General features: G+C 32.7%; 2 protein-coding genes across 2 annotated transcripts; both read left to right on the top strand.

Moving 5' to 3' along the window:
* The first annotated feature begins 3,994 nt into the window (after window positions 1-3,994).
* On the top strand, window positions 3,995-9,746 carry LOC114377605 (protein-tyrosine sulfotransferase). The gene is made up of 13 exons (XM_028336200.1): window positions 3,995-4,272; window positions 4,364-4,448; window positions 4,564-4,732; window positions 4,835-4,906; window positions 5,559-5,847; window positions 6,248-6,388; window positions 6,832-6,936; window positions 7,053-7,194; window positions 7,491-7,537; window positions 7,625-7,693; window positions 7,793-7,912; window positions 8,682-8,810; window positions 9,329-9,746. Exons 2-13 carry the CDS (start codon window positions 4,385-4,387, stop codon window positions 9,464-9,466), a joined length of 1,485 nt encoding a protein of 494 aa, XP_028192001.1. The 5' UTR covers window positions 3,995-4,272; window positions 4,364-4,384; the 3' UTR covers window positions 9,467-9,746.
* Window positions 9,747-10,476: 730 nt separating this feature from the next.
* LOC114377158 (GATA transcription factor 11-like) lies at window positions 10,477-15,372 on the top strand. Its single transcript, XM_028335564.1, has 3 exons — window positions 10,477-10,693; window positions 11,248-11,531; window positions 14,458-15,372. The coding sequence occupies exons 2-3, from the start codon at window positions 11,259-11,261 to the stop codon at window positions 15,100-15,102; spliced, it is 918 nt and encodes a 305-aa protein (XP_028191365.1). The 5' UTR covers window positions 10,477-10,693; window positions 11,248-11,258; the 3' UTR covers window positions 15,103-15,372.
* Window positions 15,373-15,624: the final 252 nt, after the last annotated feature.

A 15,624-nucleotide genomic window follows, 5' to 3' on the forward strand; every position in this document is an offset into this window, starting at 1 on the left:
CTACATGCGTACTGAACTTTTTAAATAGAGTGATCATACTTATCCGCCTTATTTTGGGGTGAATTAGGATGTGAGAAATGGAGAGAAAAAAAAAGTAGATAGAGAAAATAATAAAAATGATATGTGATGAAAAAAAGTTGAAAGAAATAGAGAAAAAAAAATGAGATTGAAATGAGTGGTAAGAAAACGAGACGCATGAATATCATTATTCCCTTAAATAAGAGTACATCCTCATGAGTCTCCAAAATTGTGGGATTGTACATTTTGGTGGTGAGACAAAGTCTTTTTTTATTCCTATTTGTTTATAAGAGTCTTTTTAAAATTACATTAAATTCCACCTTTCTACTTCACTCAAACCAAATAACTTTATAATTTTATTTTTAGTATATCTCTCACCTATTTCTTTGAAATCAAACAACCAACATTGTACTACTTTAGTGGTCAAAAAAATATTATACTTTATTTCTATTCTGTTTGATGATAAGTCACTTCAAAACTAACTCTTAAGGAATTATTTCTATTTAATTATTTATCATTCTCACCATTTATTTTTTTAAAATTTAATAATTCCAACAAGTAATTAATCTTAAGCGTGTTAGGTTCTAAAAAATGAATGATAAAAATAAAAAGTAATTTAATTTCTCATCTTTTTAAATTATTTGTCTTCTATTTTTGTCCTTACAATCAAAAGGAAAATAAGGGTAGTGAGAGTAATTTTAAAAGATGTATAAAAAAAATAATACTAAACTACACTCCCGTCTAGATTTGGAAAGTCCACATTTAAAAAAATAATTATATCAGTAAAAAATACTTATATAAAATTATAAATAAATTAAATATTGAGTTATTAATTTTAAAAATATATAAAAAGTAATAAACAGCATCAATCATAAAAAGTATAAAAGTTAATAACTAAACTGTGTTTTTAAGTGTAATTCCAGTTAATTATAATTATTATTATTATTCAATATCATAATTTAGTTATTATAATGATTAATTTATTAATTCATATTTATACTATTAACAAATAAATAAGGAATAGAGTCTAAAAATATATTTGGGGAGGGTGCGGGGCAGGACTTCATCTTCCCGAACCCAGCCCGCTTCTGCATAATGGGTAAAGTCGAACCCAACCTCAATTAAAGCAATTTATCCCCAAAAAATTAGGTTAAAATCCACCTAATATCAACATGTTCAAATTTTATTCTCAGAGATAATGATGTTAAAAGTGAACTATATTAATTTAAATTATATTCTTAGTTTTCATATTTTAATATATGGCTAATTTTATTTTTCTATTTTTAATTATTCGCATTAGTTTTTATAATTTCACAATTTTTTATAATGTAGATTATGTTTGACAAGATATTTTAATTTATTTTTTTACTTTTTATTAACTGAATTTTTTTTACCATTCACCACATGACTTTTTTAATAGTTTAAAATGCTAGTTTCTAACTTTTAATTTTTTATATTTATTCCATTTTTTTCTTTGATCATTTATTAGATTTTTTAAAATATTTTCTATTTAAGGTAAAATTTTATTATTTTCATTCTATATCTAATTTTATATTTTTAACTACTTCAACAGATAATTTTATAAAATATTTATGATTAAATAAGGTAGGTTTCGTTTTCCGCTACTAGCTAGTCTTTTAGTTGGTTTTGCTAAACACAATCTTAGCTTATGTTCAACAAAACTAGTTGATAATGAAAAACTTTTAATTTATTTTATTAAATCATAAGTATTTGGTAAATCTAATTGTTGAAGTAGAGTAGCTGAATGTAAAATGATATATTTAAAAAGGATAATAAAAAAATTGAATAAATATTTTAAAGATAAAAAGAGAATAAAATATAAAAAAAAATTAAACGTTTGAAGTACTTTAAAAAAATATTACTTCCAATCACATTTGAAAAAAACACTAGAAATTACTTTAACAAAAATTTATTTACCCAATAATCAAACAAGTTTTTTAACTAATAAATAATTAAAAACCAACTGAAATGAGTTATCCAATCTTAACCCCTCTCACATTTCATCAATTGATCCTTTAATTGATGGAATAAAACGGAAGTATAATGCGATATTAATTTATATAGATTAATAAAGAAAAAAGAATGAAATGTTTTAAATACAATTAAAAACCTTGCATTGTTGCATACAAATTACTTTATTTTTATTTATATATTTATATATTTTTATTTTACCAAATCAATATCCCAAAACTTGATAACTGAAAAATTATAAAGGAATAGTCAAAATGAAAGGAATTACAATCACATGTAATTAAAATACAAGACATAAAAATAATATTATGGCATTGACATTTTCCTTGGGCGCAAATAGAGATGGTGTTACTGTTGAATGGTTGGACGATACAGAATAACTGGGAAATTGAAGTCTAAGATTCTAAGCTATCATAAATGTGAACATGGATATATGTAATTTAATTAGCTCAAGACAATTGGTATTGCAAAGGAGGAATACATGTGAGAAACAAAAAAGTCTAAGAACCCATTACATGCAACTATCATTTTTCAATTTAGATAAGTCACAACAAGTGTGGTGACATTTGTGGTTTGAGTGAAGCCTCCACTATCATGCTGAAAAGTTAAATCAATAAACAGAAAAATGGTTCACAGTGTCCATAACCCAATGTGGAAGCCATATGTGTCGCAATTTCTAAAGTTTATTCCCTTTTGTTTTTTATTTCTTTCGAACATAGTACTTCTTAATTTTTAATCTTTTCAATTTTTTTAATTATTTGATTTAACAATTAGTCCCAAAAAATTTCTTTCTCGACCATTTCAAGCCATTTTCCTTTTATCTTTATCATATACTTGATTTTCTTAAACTCATCTCTTTTAATTTACCTTTTTATCTGTATTTTTTAAATTAAATTTCAATATTTTAAAAAAAATCAATAGTTAAAATAATATTTTCTAATTTTTTATTTTCTGATGTAAACTCCATTTCTTTATCTTCTTAGTTGGGCTTTGCCCTTTGTCCAGCAAAATAAAAAATCTTGTATCGTAATATAATTTTTTTTATAAATTTAAAGTATATTGTTTAAGTTTAAAATATTTATTAATTATAATATTTAATTGTATAAAAATATAAATTTATCATGTGCATTACACATGCTAAAATACTAGTTTACATAAGTTTTAGAAAGATTATTTATGTAAGTTTAATAATGCTAGAACTTTCTAATGAAAAAGAATTCTATAAAGAAAAAGGTTAAAAGTATTTAATAAAATAAAAACGTGTACTATATTAAAAGAATAACTATTGAATATTTCATAAAAACAATAAATGACATTTGACAATATATATATATATATATATATATATATATATATATATATAGAGAGAGAGAGAGAGAGAGAGAGAGAGATTATTTTTTTTTTAATATAAACGTGTTAGTAAGTTATATTATTAGTTTATTTGAACATATTATCTAGTTATATTTGTTATTCCCTTATTTTTTTTAGGATAAATAAGTTAAGAAATTATATTATTGAAAATGGTATCAAGAAATTTCCTATACTCACTTACCTAATATATGAATCATATAAGAAAACAAAAAGTAGAATTAATTTTTAGTATTTTTTAATGTAAGCGTTAATACCCCTTTCCCCTTCCCCTCCAAACCAAAAAAGTGTCGAAATTTTATCTTAAGACTTTATTTAACTTTTTATCAGCAATGGCATGATTTATTTCCATCAGTAAACTAAATTCTAATATCATATACTAAATATAAAATGTTGGTTTAAATTACAAGCTAAAATCAAGAATTTTCATACTTAAAAAAGTTATAACGCGAATTTTATGTAATAATCCTATAAAACATTTTCCCGTCTGATTCAGTTTTCCATTTTTGCAACATAGCAAAAATCAGCAAAACTATTGCTGCCATTTCTCATAGTTCGCTTTTACCATTTAATTTTTAATTTTTTTTACCGTTTTTACCACATTGTGCGCGAGAAAAAGGTTCCTGGCTTCATTCTTCGCCGTTTCAATCACAGAATCACTAAAAATTAGACTTGAGTCTTACGTTTCAATTTAAACGCCGCTGACTCGCCTCCAGTTTCTTTCCCATTTATTTTCCCGGGAAAGTTTCTGTTTGGCTGCCCAGAAAATCTGTGCTCCACTCAGAAACATTCACAAAACGGGTTTTCGAGGCGAGCGAGTGGGTCCGCATCGGAGTCCCAAAACACACACACTTCTGCCAATTTATGAGCACGAGATCCCGTAATTCGATACAGGTAGGTCCATTACCTACCATTGTTTTGTTCCTTCTCTCTCTCTCTCTCTTCTCTCGTTAGGGTTTTCACTTTTCCTTCTTCTTTCTCTCAGGAGTAGGGGTTTCGTGTATGTATGTATGTATGTATGGATCCTGCTCTCAAGCTCTGCGTCTTGTTACTCATTCTTCTCGGATTAGGTGGGTATCAATCATTCATATATTTTTATTTTTATTTTTTATTGATTGATCCTCCGATTCTCTGTTTGGGGATTAAATGTTGTTTGGTTTTGATTTTTTTGTTTTTTGGTGTCAGTGAATGGTTCTTTTGCGGAAAATGATTATGGACGCTGCGAAAGCGTTGTTAAGAGTTGGGCGCGTTCTTCGCTCGATGAGGAAATGACAAAAGATGATAAGCACACATTAAGAGATTTGCTGTTTTTTCTGCATGTTCCTAGAACGGGAGGGAGAACCTATTTTCACTGGTAATTTAATTCCTCATACGAGATTTAGCCTTGAGTGATTTGACTGATTTTTCTTTAATTGAATTCATTAACCTGTTTTTGTTGGTTGTGTTGTTTCTGCAGTTTTTTGAAGAAATTGTATCCCAGCTATCTGGAGTGTCCTCGCTCGTATGATAAGTTGCGCTTTGATCCAAGGTGCTGCTGCTGCCTGAGTGAATTCATTATTTTATTAATTGTTCTTCTTCAATTATTATTATGCCCGCATGTGGTTTTTGTTGCTGCATTTTTTAAAATGCTTAAATGAGTGATTTGGGTGTTGGTGGAGTAAATTTTGTGGCACTTGTAGTTCTAGTGAGTAGTATTAGTAGCCCCATGTGGCAGAGTTGTGGGCTTGTGGCTTTTAAAGGTCTCTAAAGCTTTTTAGGAGTGCCTTAGATAACATTTTTTAAGCTGCTGTGGATGTTGAGTAGTCTATAACATTATTATAATACCTAAAATGGCCTTTAACATTTATTAGGTTCTTTGACATTTTCTCTTGCCAGGTTTAGGACCTTGTAGCTTATAGTAATTATAACCCACGTCTTTGTAAACTAGGTGTTTTCAGCTGCTTTGACATTTTTTTTACAGCAGTCTTTATGATATTTTTATTCAACAAAATTATGACAGATCTTCACAGCTGTTTTTTCTTCACATCTAAAGCATAGCAGCTTCTATAAGGTCTCAACATTCTCACGAATAGTCTTAGTCCATTGTTGAAAACCCACATTTTAGATTAAAATAAAATTACACTGTGAAATCCAACATAAATTTATTATTTTTGTGTTCCATTGTTTTTGTGAATTTGCAGTAAACCAAAATGCAGGCTGTTAGTTACACATGATGACTATAGTATAACGTCCAAACTTCCAAGGGAGAGAACTTCTGTTGTTACCATACTTAGGGATCCAGTTGACCGTGTTTTTAGTACTTATGAATTCTCAATAGAGGTTGCAGCTAGATTTTTGGTGCATCCAAACTTGACGTCCGCAACAAAGATGGCTTTACGCCTAAGCTCTAAGACTAAAGGAGTAAGCACACTGGATATCTGGCCTTGGAAGTATCTGGTTCCATGGATGAGGGAAGACCTATTTGCTAGGGTATGCTTATTTTATTTATTGTTTTACATTGAGCTTTTATGCAAATTTTATTTCCATTCCATGCTTCTAAATTCATGCAAGGTTGTAAGAGTCTATTTGCTGATACACTATAATAACTTGTATTAAAGAGCTTGAAGCCTGATTCTTGTTTGAAATGTAATCTTGAACATGATTATGGATGTAAATGTGTTTAAATATGCAAGTGTAGCCATTCATTTATTGTTGAAGATGGAAATATTTGTCATTGAAGTTGCCAAAAAAGAAAGTGAATTATTTGCTTCATGATGTCTTTCTGTTGGCTAATGTATGTTTTCAAGTGCTAGGTTATACTAATGGTCCATTACTTTTACATGTTCTTCTGTACTTCCAATGTATGATTGACATAGACCTTAATTGACAGAGAGAAGCTAGGTACAGTAGGGGACTGAATATCATTGAAAGCAATGATTCTTATGACATGGAAGATTTTGCAATGCCATTACAAGAATACATCAATGATCCTGTGGCTGTGGATGTTGTACATAATGGAGCCACATTCCAGGTACTTCAGCAGCTGTTTCTTTAGCAGTGTTGAGATTCTAATGCTTCATTATCTGGAAATACTATGAATATCTTACTGTTTTAGTATCATGATTCAACTAGAGTATGTTTCCCTGGAGTCTGTGTTTCTGCTCTGATGCCACTAATAATTTATGCAAAAAAAAAAAGAATGCATGTAATTTTTAAGCTACAAGACTGCTTACCCATTTTATTGTTGTATGACCCACTCTCACCTTATGCCTTAGCAAACACCAATACCATAGCTTTGATTTAAATAGAACTTGGTTAACAAGATGGGATGTGCAGTGCTTAATTTTAGTTGCATATCCTGCAAATTTAAACCCCCAAATGCAATTAAAAAGCTCAAATCATGTATGCACTTGATACTTGATAATGATTTCTGTATTATATGTAATAAAGTTTGGTGTACTGCTCAATTATCAGGTTGCAGGTTTGACAAACAATTCTTATATAGCAGAAGCACATGAAGTGCGCCATTGTGTACAGAAATATAAGACTCTTGGTAAATATGTGCTACAAGTTGCAAAGGTATTAAATAGGCTTTTGAAGTTGTGATAGTTGCATCATATACTTGTTTGCTTCCCATACCGTTCCTTTCTTCAATACTGTTATAGCATGTGCTTCAGTGCTTGTACATCTTGCAGAAGAGACTGGATGAGATGTTATATGTTGGTCTTACTGAGGAGCACAGAAAATCTGCCACAATGTTTGCAAATGTGGTTGGTGCTCAAGTGATATCACAACTTAATGCACCAAACACTAGCCTGGAAACTACTGATAAGACAGGTTAGTGTGGTTAAACAATTCTTTGTGTCCGTCAAACTTTTTCTTAAGTTACAAAAGCAATGGTGTCTAAAATGGTGCAGAATTTGGAGAATGGTGTGGATTCATTCTTTTTTTTGGTTTAAGAGGGTCATATTCTTGCTTGCACCTAAACATGTAATATTTTCAGATCAGTGTGTTAAGTATCATGTTATATATGACCATTGGTTAAAATCTTGGTGTTGACATTTAGAGTCTTGGACATAGATTGTGATGCATTTTCATTGATATATGGCATTGATCGTGTCCTTGTACTACAGAAAGGAGTTCATTTACGGATAATGATCCCGATAGCAGTGAACATCAGGTAAGAAGCATCTCTTTGATGGTGGAACTTTGTTATTGATGTTTGAATATGGAATGCATTCTTACAACATTTCTCACTGCAAAACAGAATAGTACCTTGGACAGAGGAGAAAGTGCGGTTACTTCAAGTGAAGGGGGAGAAGCAACAGAATTTAATGTAAGCTTGTTTTCTTAGCAAATGTGGTGGCTTTATGGGCTTACCAGATATTATCTGTTTCTCATATTTAACAGCTTGTTGATCTGTTGTTTATTTTAGATGACTGTTGGAGAACTAATGGATGCTTATGAAGTCTGCATTTCCAATTTACGTAAGGCCCAGTCACGCCGACGCATCTCTTCTTTGAAGAGGATTTCTCCAGTGAACTTTACAAAGGAGGTAAGCTTAGCTGTTTTAATGCTCACATAATATCATTCTATCATGTGTGTGTGAATAGCTATTCCCCCTCCACTCACTCGCCAGGTGTAGACAAATACTACTGTCCAGCATATGTATTTCTTGCATGGGTAGGTGGTGCCTGTATTTCAAGCTATTTAGACTTTGGTTTCAAATTTGTGTGCAGTCTGGGACTGGGATACTTGTGTTGTACACTCTTTCATTGTGCAAATATTTGTATCTCTAAAATCATTTCACAGACTTTCAAATCAGTAAGGATGCTTTAACATTGACATTTGCATGCATTATAGCTGGAAATCTCATGATTATGTGACCAGAGTTTCTTGACATGGGTAGTCCATATCCATATCACTGCTAAAGAAGATAATTAATCTTGAGTTCATACTCTGGTTATATTTTTAGAAGTTTATGACATGCTAATACATTTTATGTGAAATGCATGTATCACACATTTTTTTTATTGGTATCTGTGGTACAGAATATCATGTATGCAAATGAAATTGCTATGTACATATATTAGAAAATTTAGAATATATGACATGAATATGGAACTTTTTTATGCATTGACAAATCGTTTCAAGGTCTGTTACATTTTTTTTAGAATTTTTAGTTACCAATGCCTGAGTCTGTAGTGTCTGATTAATGTTGACATCTGACTTTAGGTGTTTGATTGGAGAGTTCTACAGCCTGCTGTAGCTTTTACTATTGTGTTATCCCTTTCTATTTTCTAATGATTTGTGTGATTTTACAGGCACGTCTTCAGGTTCCTGAAGAGATTCTCCACAAGATACGGTCTCTTAATGACCTTGACTTACAGCTCTATGAATATGCAAAAGCCATTTTCAATAAACAACATAAAACCTCATTGCTGATTACTGAGGTATGACTGCTGGTTTTATGTATTTTCTCTCTTCAGATAATCATATCCATTGGAGTTAATGGCTGGAGAAGTTTGGGAGTCTTAATTTTGGATAACTTGAAATTAAAAAAAAAAAAAAATCATGGTCACAACAGTAGCTTCAAGATCTGATATCCAGAGTCACTTATCTATTTTATGCATATTATTTATTTGAATTTTATCTTAGGACAACTTTACAACAAAATGGTGTAAATGGCTCATCTGTATTAGATTTTAATTTTATTTTTTAAAAATATCTATGAATTTTGAAACCTATCTTTCATTATAAAGCTTATGTGTGAAGAATTTGTGTGTATATATCCATGAAATGAAGACTATGTATATGTATAAGATGCATAAAATGAGTAAGAAATGCGATATATGTGGATAATTCTTAGATCTCTCTGCTGGTGGAAGGCAGCAACTGCTGGAAGACATTTGGTGACTTGCACCAAAATGGTGCCTTGAATTTTGATTGATTTTACGATGTTAAATTGCAGGAGAGTTGGGACAACATATCAGGCAGTGCATATGGCCTCTGGAGGGTCGTTACGCTAGCAATTACTTGTGTCTTCTTCATTTTCTTATTCTTACTAATTGTAAATGTGAGAAGAAGAACGTCCAAAGTTAAGAAGTGAAAGTAATTAAATCATAATATGTGGGATCACAGAGTCTAAAAGATTTTAGAGAACAGATATTTTAGACAAAGCCATGGTTTGAATTGAACCATCGATATTCTCATCCCCGGTCGTATAGCTTATACAGTTAAACTGGATTTTGTTCTAAGTTTTGTCCATTGATGAGAATCCCAGTTCTTGATTTCTGTTAGGCGTTTCCTTTTTACTTTTATTTTCATTTTTGTCCACTATTCTTTTTCATTTGACGACATTCAGCTGGTTATGGGGGTTAACTCTGCAACTATGAACTGTGGTTATCATGTAATTAATTTTATTTTATTTTTTCTTTAAAAAAAAAAAGAAGCATTCCATTGTTTTTTTTGCGCCAACCAACCTGTATGCTGTACCCAACAACATAATGCGATAAGGGAGTTTCATAGCTAAAGGTTGTGAGTACTTGTAACCTTTGTTCCCTACGTACTAATCTTAATACAGTTAAAAAGAAGATTAAATTACTGATGGTTCTAACTAGGGATTGGCTCAGTAATTTTTAAACATTTTACAAGGTACTTATATTTGTAATACTGAAACGTATTCAAAATTTTATTTTCTTACTATTTTTAATTGTGATTTTTATAGTTTTTTTACCATTCACAAAAAAGTTATCCGAACTTGACATCTTGGCACTTGTCGGTGACTAAGTTACGAGTTACGCCAAAGTTAGTAGTATTCTTTACATCTTTGAACGTGGATCTTAACATCTATTCCGAGCTTGTAAGCATTAGTAGCGTCGAATTTATTGATCAACTAGCCTGCGTGGTCCCACGTCTACTATGGATGCCAGCAATTATGAATTACGAAGAAAAGAAGAAATCCCAATGTAATGATTCTCATTAGGCCCTGATTTTACTCGTCGGTGTGATTTGCCTATATTCATGTAAATTCTATCACAACAACATAAAATTATTTAAGATAAGGCAATAATTTAGAAAGAAAAATAAAAATATTGGTTGGGATAAAAAAGAGAGGAAGAAACATGTCACATGGGAATAGAAAAAAGTTGGATCGAGGGTAGGACTGGGAGAGTACAGATAAGGGGTTCCGCACGGTAGCGCCACCACCGCCGTAAAAAAACAAGAAAAATAATAACAAAGGAATCTTCTCTTTCTCTCTCTCTCTCTCTTTGAGTTGAGTTTCGAGTTGCGCCATTTTCACCTGTCCTCTCTCTCTCTCTCTCTCTCTGTCACCGTGAGTCTCTTCTTCTCACTTCTAATGTCAAATGCTTTCTTTCACTTTTTTTTTCTTTTTTTTTTCCGACACTCTCTGCATTTCCTGCTTCCTTTTTTATTTCATTATGCGCATACATTCCTCCGCTCTTGTTTTTGCAGTAATACTATTAACAGCGTACAATGTTATGCTTCCGCGTCTTCATTAGTTTTTTATAAGGCAGCGTGAGCTTTCCTTAACTGTTGGTTTATCATTTTTTTTTTCTTGGTGTAGGTTTAACAAGTCTAGCTCCATTTTTATTTTTTTTTGCTTAGTGTAATAATAATAATAATCTCATTAGGAGATATAAGGTACGTTGGATTGTTAAGGGAGAAGGGAAGGGAGAAAAGTTGTGGGTTCAATATTTAACAAAAACTAACATTCTAATAACTAACATTTCCCGATGAAAAAATTAATAATAACAATAATCTCATTATGACAATGAGCCTTTGTTAGACTTAAATTTCTATGTTTTTTTCGTTTTTTTAAAAACAATTCTCAACCAGTAATCGATGGTTGGTTTTGTTGTGTTTAAGGTGTTGCAAGTATGAAGGACTGTTGGTTTTTTGACAACAATTTCAATGGTCTGTCGGATGAGAGTCTTGATGATGTGATGGACATGGAGCTTTTGGATTTGCCCCTTGACTTTGAGGATGTGGAAACTGATGCTGTGGAAGAACAAGATTGGGATGCTCAGCTCAAACTCCTTGAAGACCCACCACCACCACTTGGAGTTTTCCCACTACAACAATCCTCTGCATTCTGTGGACAAACTCGGAATGAGAATGCGAAACTCGACAGCAAGAGTTTCTCTGCTTCTGTGAGTTTTCTGCCCTCATTTCATGCCTCTATGAATGGATGCCTTTTGTGTGGTTGACTATTTTGTTCCACCGTGTTGTCCCGTTGCCTAATGTAGAGGGGAAACTCGGAATTTTACTTCAATTCAGTTCAACTGTATCTGATAAATTTATTGTGTGTGTAGTTTAATTATGTGAAACTGAAACAACATGAACATATCAACATTAAAAAACTTCGTACCCCATTGCCCGGAGGCTCTTCGCTATGCGAAGGTATGGGGGAGGGATGTTGTACGCAGCCTTACCCTTGCATATGCAAAGAGGCTGTTTCCAGATTCGAACCCATGACCAACAAGTCACCAAGGCACAACTTTACCGCTGCACCAGGGTTCGCCCTCTGAACATTGAAGCGTACATTTTGTTGATTTGATTGCTTTTCTCCAAATTCGATTACTCAAATGGCTATTTCATTTGTTTTCAATGAATGTAACCTTCACTGTAGACCTACTTAGATAGCTGACATTGTAGCAGGGATGTGAATTTCTACAATAATGTTGTTCAGGAAATTTGTCAGGTTGAAAAAAAAAAGTAAGAAACATTGGTAATTCAAGCCTAAAAAATCAGCAAGTAATACTGAGTGAGTGAGAGGGGAGATTATCTTAATGCTTTAACATCCTTTGACTCAACTCTGTGTGTTTCTCTTGCCCTGTTAGATATAGATACCTTGCCAAACTTCTCTGTGCATAAGAGCAGATTCATTGGATGACGTTAGTCTAGTTTAGATTTTAGAAGATAAACTTGTAAAAATAATACGCTAAAGATTCAGTTTTCATGCATTTACTTGATAAGGAGTCTATGAAGCCCAATACTCTAAAAATGGCAGTTTCAGTGTCATAGCCATATTCAACACTGGTATGTGTACCACACCTTGATGTTTATCCAAGGAGTATCCTCCATTCTTTATTTTTTAAATTTATTTGACTGATACAATTGAGATATGGCTTTGATACTTTGAAAAGGACTAAAATTACATAAGGCTATATCTTTCCTTTGTATCTTTATAGCTATAGTAGTGGGCAGTTATATGGAGCTAAGACTTTTTGTGACATTTTGACATGGGGGTTGGCGGGAAGTATGTAACTTTGTAACATGTTCATTGGGGAAATTGTATATTTTGATCTGGGCAATGGAAAGATTTGTAAGAACAGTTTTTTCTTATGATCACATGTATTTTGTAAACTTTGATCATCATGCACTAATATAGTTATGTATTTATAAGAAATGCCAATGTCTCCTCACATTACGAACACTGAAATTGTGCATTTATTCAAAAGTTTTTTTAATTCATGTTAATATATCTAAGCTGTATTGTATCGCCAATTTTTAATATTTTCTCATATCCCCACATTTTTTTCATACTGTACTTATGTTGTATCAAGTATCCACGATTGATGGTAAGCAGGTTTATTCAGCTACTGCCATTGCATAGTCTGCTAGTAAGTTAATTTTTGACATTCTGTCCTCATTAGATGTTTCCTCTGGCAAAGTGACAGGAGGAGTAAAGCTAACTTTCCAGTGGTTCTCCGAATTCCCTTGAATCCTCTTGCTTATGCTTTTTTTTTTCTTCTCTATGTACATTTTGGTTTCAAACTCAAATCATGGAAGAGGGAACTTTTATTGAGTTAAAGGTATACTTAAAATGTTTATTTGTTTCTTGCTGTTCAAAAGTTGTCTACTAACAACTTTTCTTATATGCTTATTGCTTAATTTGCTGCTATTAGTTTTTAAATATAATAGTTGACACCATGAAAATCTTTGTCTCAATTTTCTTGGTACACATGCCTGCCTTAACTTTGTGTGGTATTGCCCTCAAGAAGTGACAAAAATTCTATGCAATGCTTGTACGTTGGAAGTGTTTTGGTTATTCTGAATGATGACATTGATGAGTATATGTGTATTCATATATCAAAACATGTAAAATTTGCTTTCTTGGATCCTTTAGAATTAGATGGATAGATGTGTCATGTGTGCTTGAACTTGGTATATGACACATTAGTGAATATCCCTCCTCCTGGCCAAAGCCTTTCCTGTCTATATAGGTTTAAATAAAGGAAACATCATGCTCTGGCAAGGTTGCTGACAGCCTATGAAGCACGGACACTCTTGCCAAATGGTGTGTCAGCGTGTTCGGCACTTGTCAAACACGCCTTTGACATGTGTCAGACACCCTTACGCCAGGTCTTAATTAATTCTCTCTCCACACACATACATATATAAGGAGGGATCAAGTTATTCTAAGAGCAACTCTAAAGAGTTACTCCTCATCCTCACCATTCATTTTTCTTGGAATCTAATGGTTAAGATTTTAGAGTTACTCTAGGAGTAACTTAACCCCCCCCCCCCCCCTCCCTCAAGTGTCCTATATTTTGGGCATTAATTGTGCTGTGGTGTCCGTTTTGCATCTGGTATCCATGTAGGAGTTGGTGCTTCATAGCTGACAGCTAAGCTAAGACTGCTCAGTGATCTCAGATTAAATAGAAATTGTCTTGCGGCAAGGATTAAGTAGATTGAGTTGTATCATACAGCTTGTTTAGCCACAAACAATCGGCAAGTCTATGCAAATCATGAACTGAAGCTGCAAATGACATAAGTAGTTTTACCAACAAGTTTCTTTGGTTCGTGATACTATTGACTTTATGGCATCTGATAATTGAGAACTGTACATGTTTTTTAATTGTAGCATTCAATTCATGTGAATGGCTCTGTGGCATACACATAAAATGTTAGAAGAAATTACCTAGTATCTCTCTTTCTTGTTGCTTAAGACATTATGTACTGTTGAAAATTTCCCTCTTTATTTATCTAGATACATACACATATTCATCTTATGTGGATCTGATTGTTTTATCTTTTTTTGTTGCTTTGATGTGTGTTTTCCCAAAAAAACAGCTAGCGAAGACTGTCAGACCTGCATATGGCAAAACTATTCCTGTCCAGAAAGTCTCTTTAAAAGGAAAAGATTTGCTCCAATTCCAAACCAACAGCCCAGTTTCTGTTTTTGAAAGCAGTAGTAGTTCTCCCTCGGTTGAGAACTCCAACTTTGAGTTACCTGTCATCCCAACAAAGCGTCCCCGTACCAAACGCCGGCGTCTCTCAAACATCAGCCTGCTTTACTCTATTCCTTTTATCCTTACTTCACCGGCTTTTCAAAAATTTCAGAGGATGGATTTCTCCAAATCAGATATACAAACACAGCCTTCTGGGGAATTATTATGCAAGTTCAAAAAGAAGCAGAGGAAAAAGGATATTCCCCTGCCGGCTAACAAAATTGAGATGAAGAGATCCTCATCACAGGAGTCAGTTGCACCCAGAAAATGCTTGCATTGTGAGGTGACAAAGACGCCGCAATGGAGAGAAGGACCAATGGGTCCTAAGACCCTATGCAATGCCTGTGGGGTTCGATACCGGTCTGGCCGGCTCTTTGCTGAATACCGGCCTGCATCTAGCCCCACTTTTGTAGCATCACTGCACTCAAACTCTCACAAGAAGGTCTTAGAAATTAGGAACAGAGCCACCCAGGTGACTGTTAGATAAACCTTCGTTGAAATTCTCTAGATTAGTATTGTTTTAGATTTTATTGAGTGCTTGTGCTAAACAGGATTGTCCTTGATTATTGTTCTCCTTTTTTATGGACTAATCTTAATCTTATATTGCTTAGCTAGTTAGCATCATCTGTTTTATGTAAATTGATTGGCCGAATAAGTAGTAAGATTATACCAGTGGTTCACTGCATGCTAGGCATTCAAGGAAACAAGGTATATTCAGAGAGGAAGATGATCAAATAAAAAGCAAAACTTAGGTGCAGATCGTCATGTGTTTTTGGTGTTATTATCCGATTAGAATTGAAGTTTCACTTGGATAATCTATGTAATAAAGGTTCACATTAAAGATTCACTCAAGTTACTTAGGTGAAATTCTAATTATGATAAGAGAATAGCAACTAAAGTACCTAAGAAAATGTATTTAAATTTTGTTGATGTTGAAGCAAAGACATCATATGGGATAAATCATAAATTCAGCTAGAATCCTTGAAATTGTCTGCTGGATTTGTTACAA

The sequence above is a fragment of the Glycine soja genome, chromosome 11, assembly GCF_004193775.1.
Source record: "Glycine soja cultivar W05 chromosome 11, ASM419377v2, whole genome shotgun sequence".
NCBI classification, from domain to species: Eukaryota; Viridiplantae; Streptophyta; class Magnoliopsida; order Fabales; family Fabaceae; genus Glycine; species Glycine soja.

Excerpts from the sequence above, each read along its gene's own strand:
- LOC114377605 (XM_028336200.1), top strand. The coding sequence starts at position 4,385 with ATGTATGTATGTATGGATCCTGCTCTCAAGCTCTGCGTCTTGTTACTC. Across the intron at positions 4,907-5,558 it reads AAGTTGCGCTTTGATCCAAG|TAAACCAAAATGCAGGCTGT; the intron begins GTGCTGCTGCTG and ends GTGAATTTGCAG. Across the intron at positions 7,195-7,490 it reads GGAAACTACTGATAAGACAG|AAAGGAGTTCATTTACGGAT; the intron begins GTTAGTGTGGTT and ends CTTGTACTACAG.
- LOC114377158 (XM_028335564.1), top strand. The coding sequence starts at position 11,259 with ATGAAGGACTGTTGGTTTTTTGACAACAATTTCAATGGTCTGTCGGAT. Across the intron at positions 11,532-14,457 it reads GCAAGAGTTTCTCTGCTTCT|CTAGCGAAGACTGTCAGACC; the intron begins GTGAGTTTTCTG and ends CCAAAAAAACAG.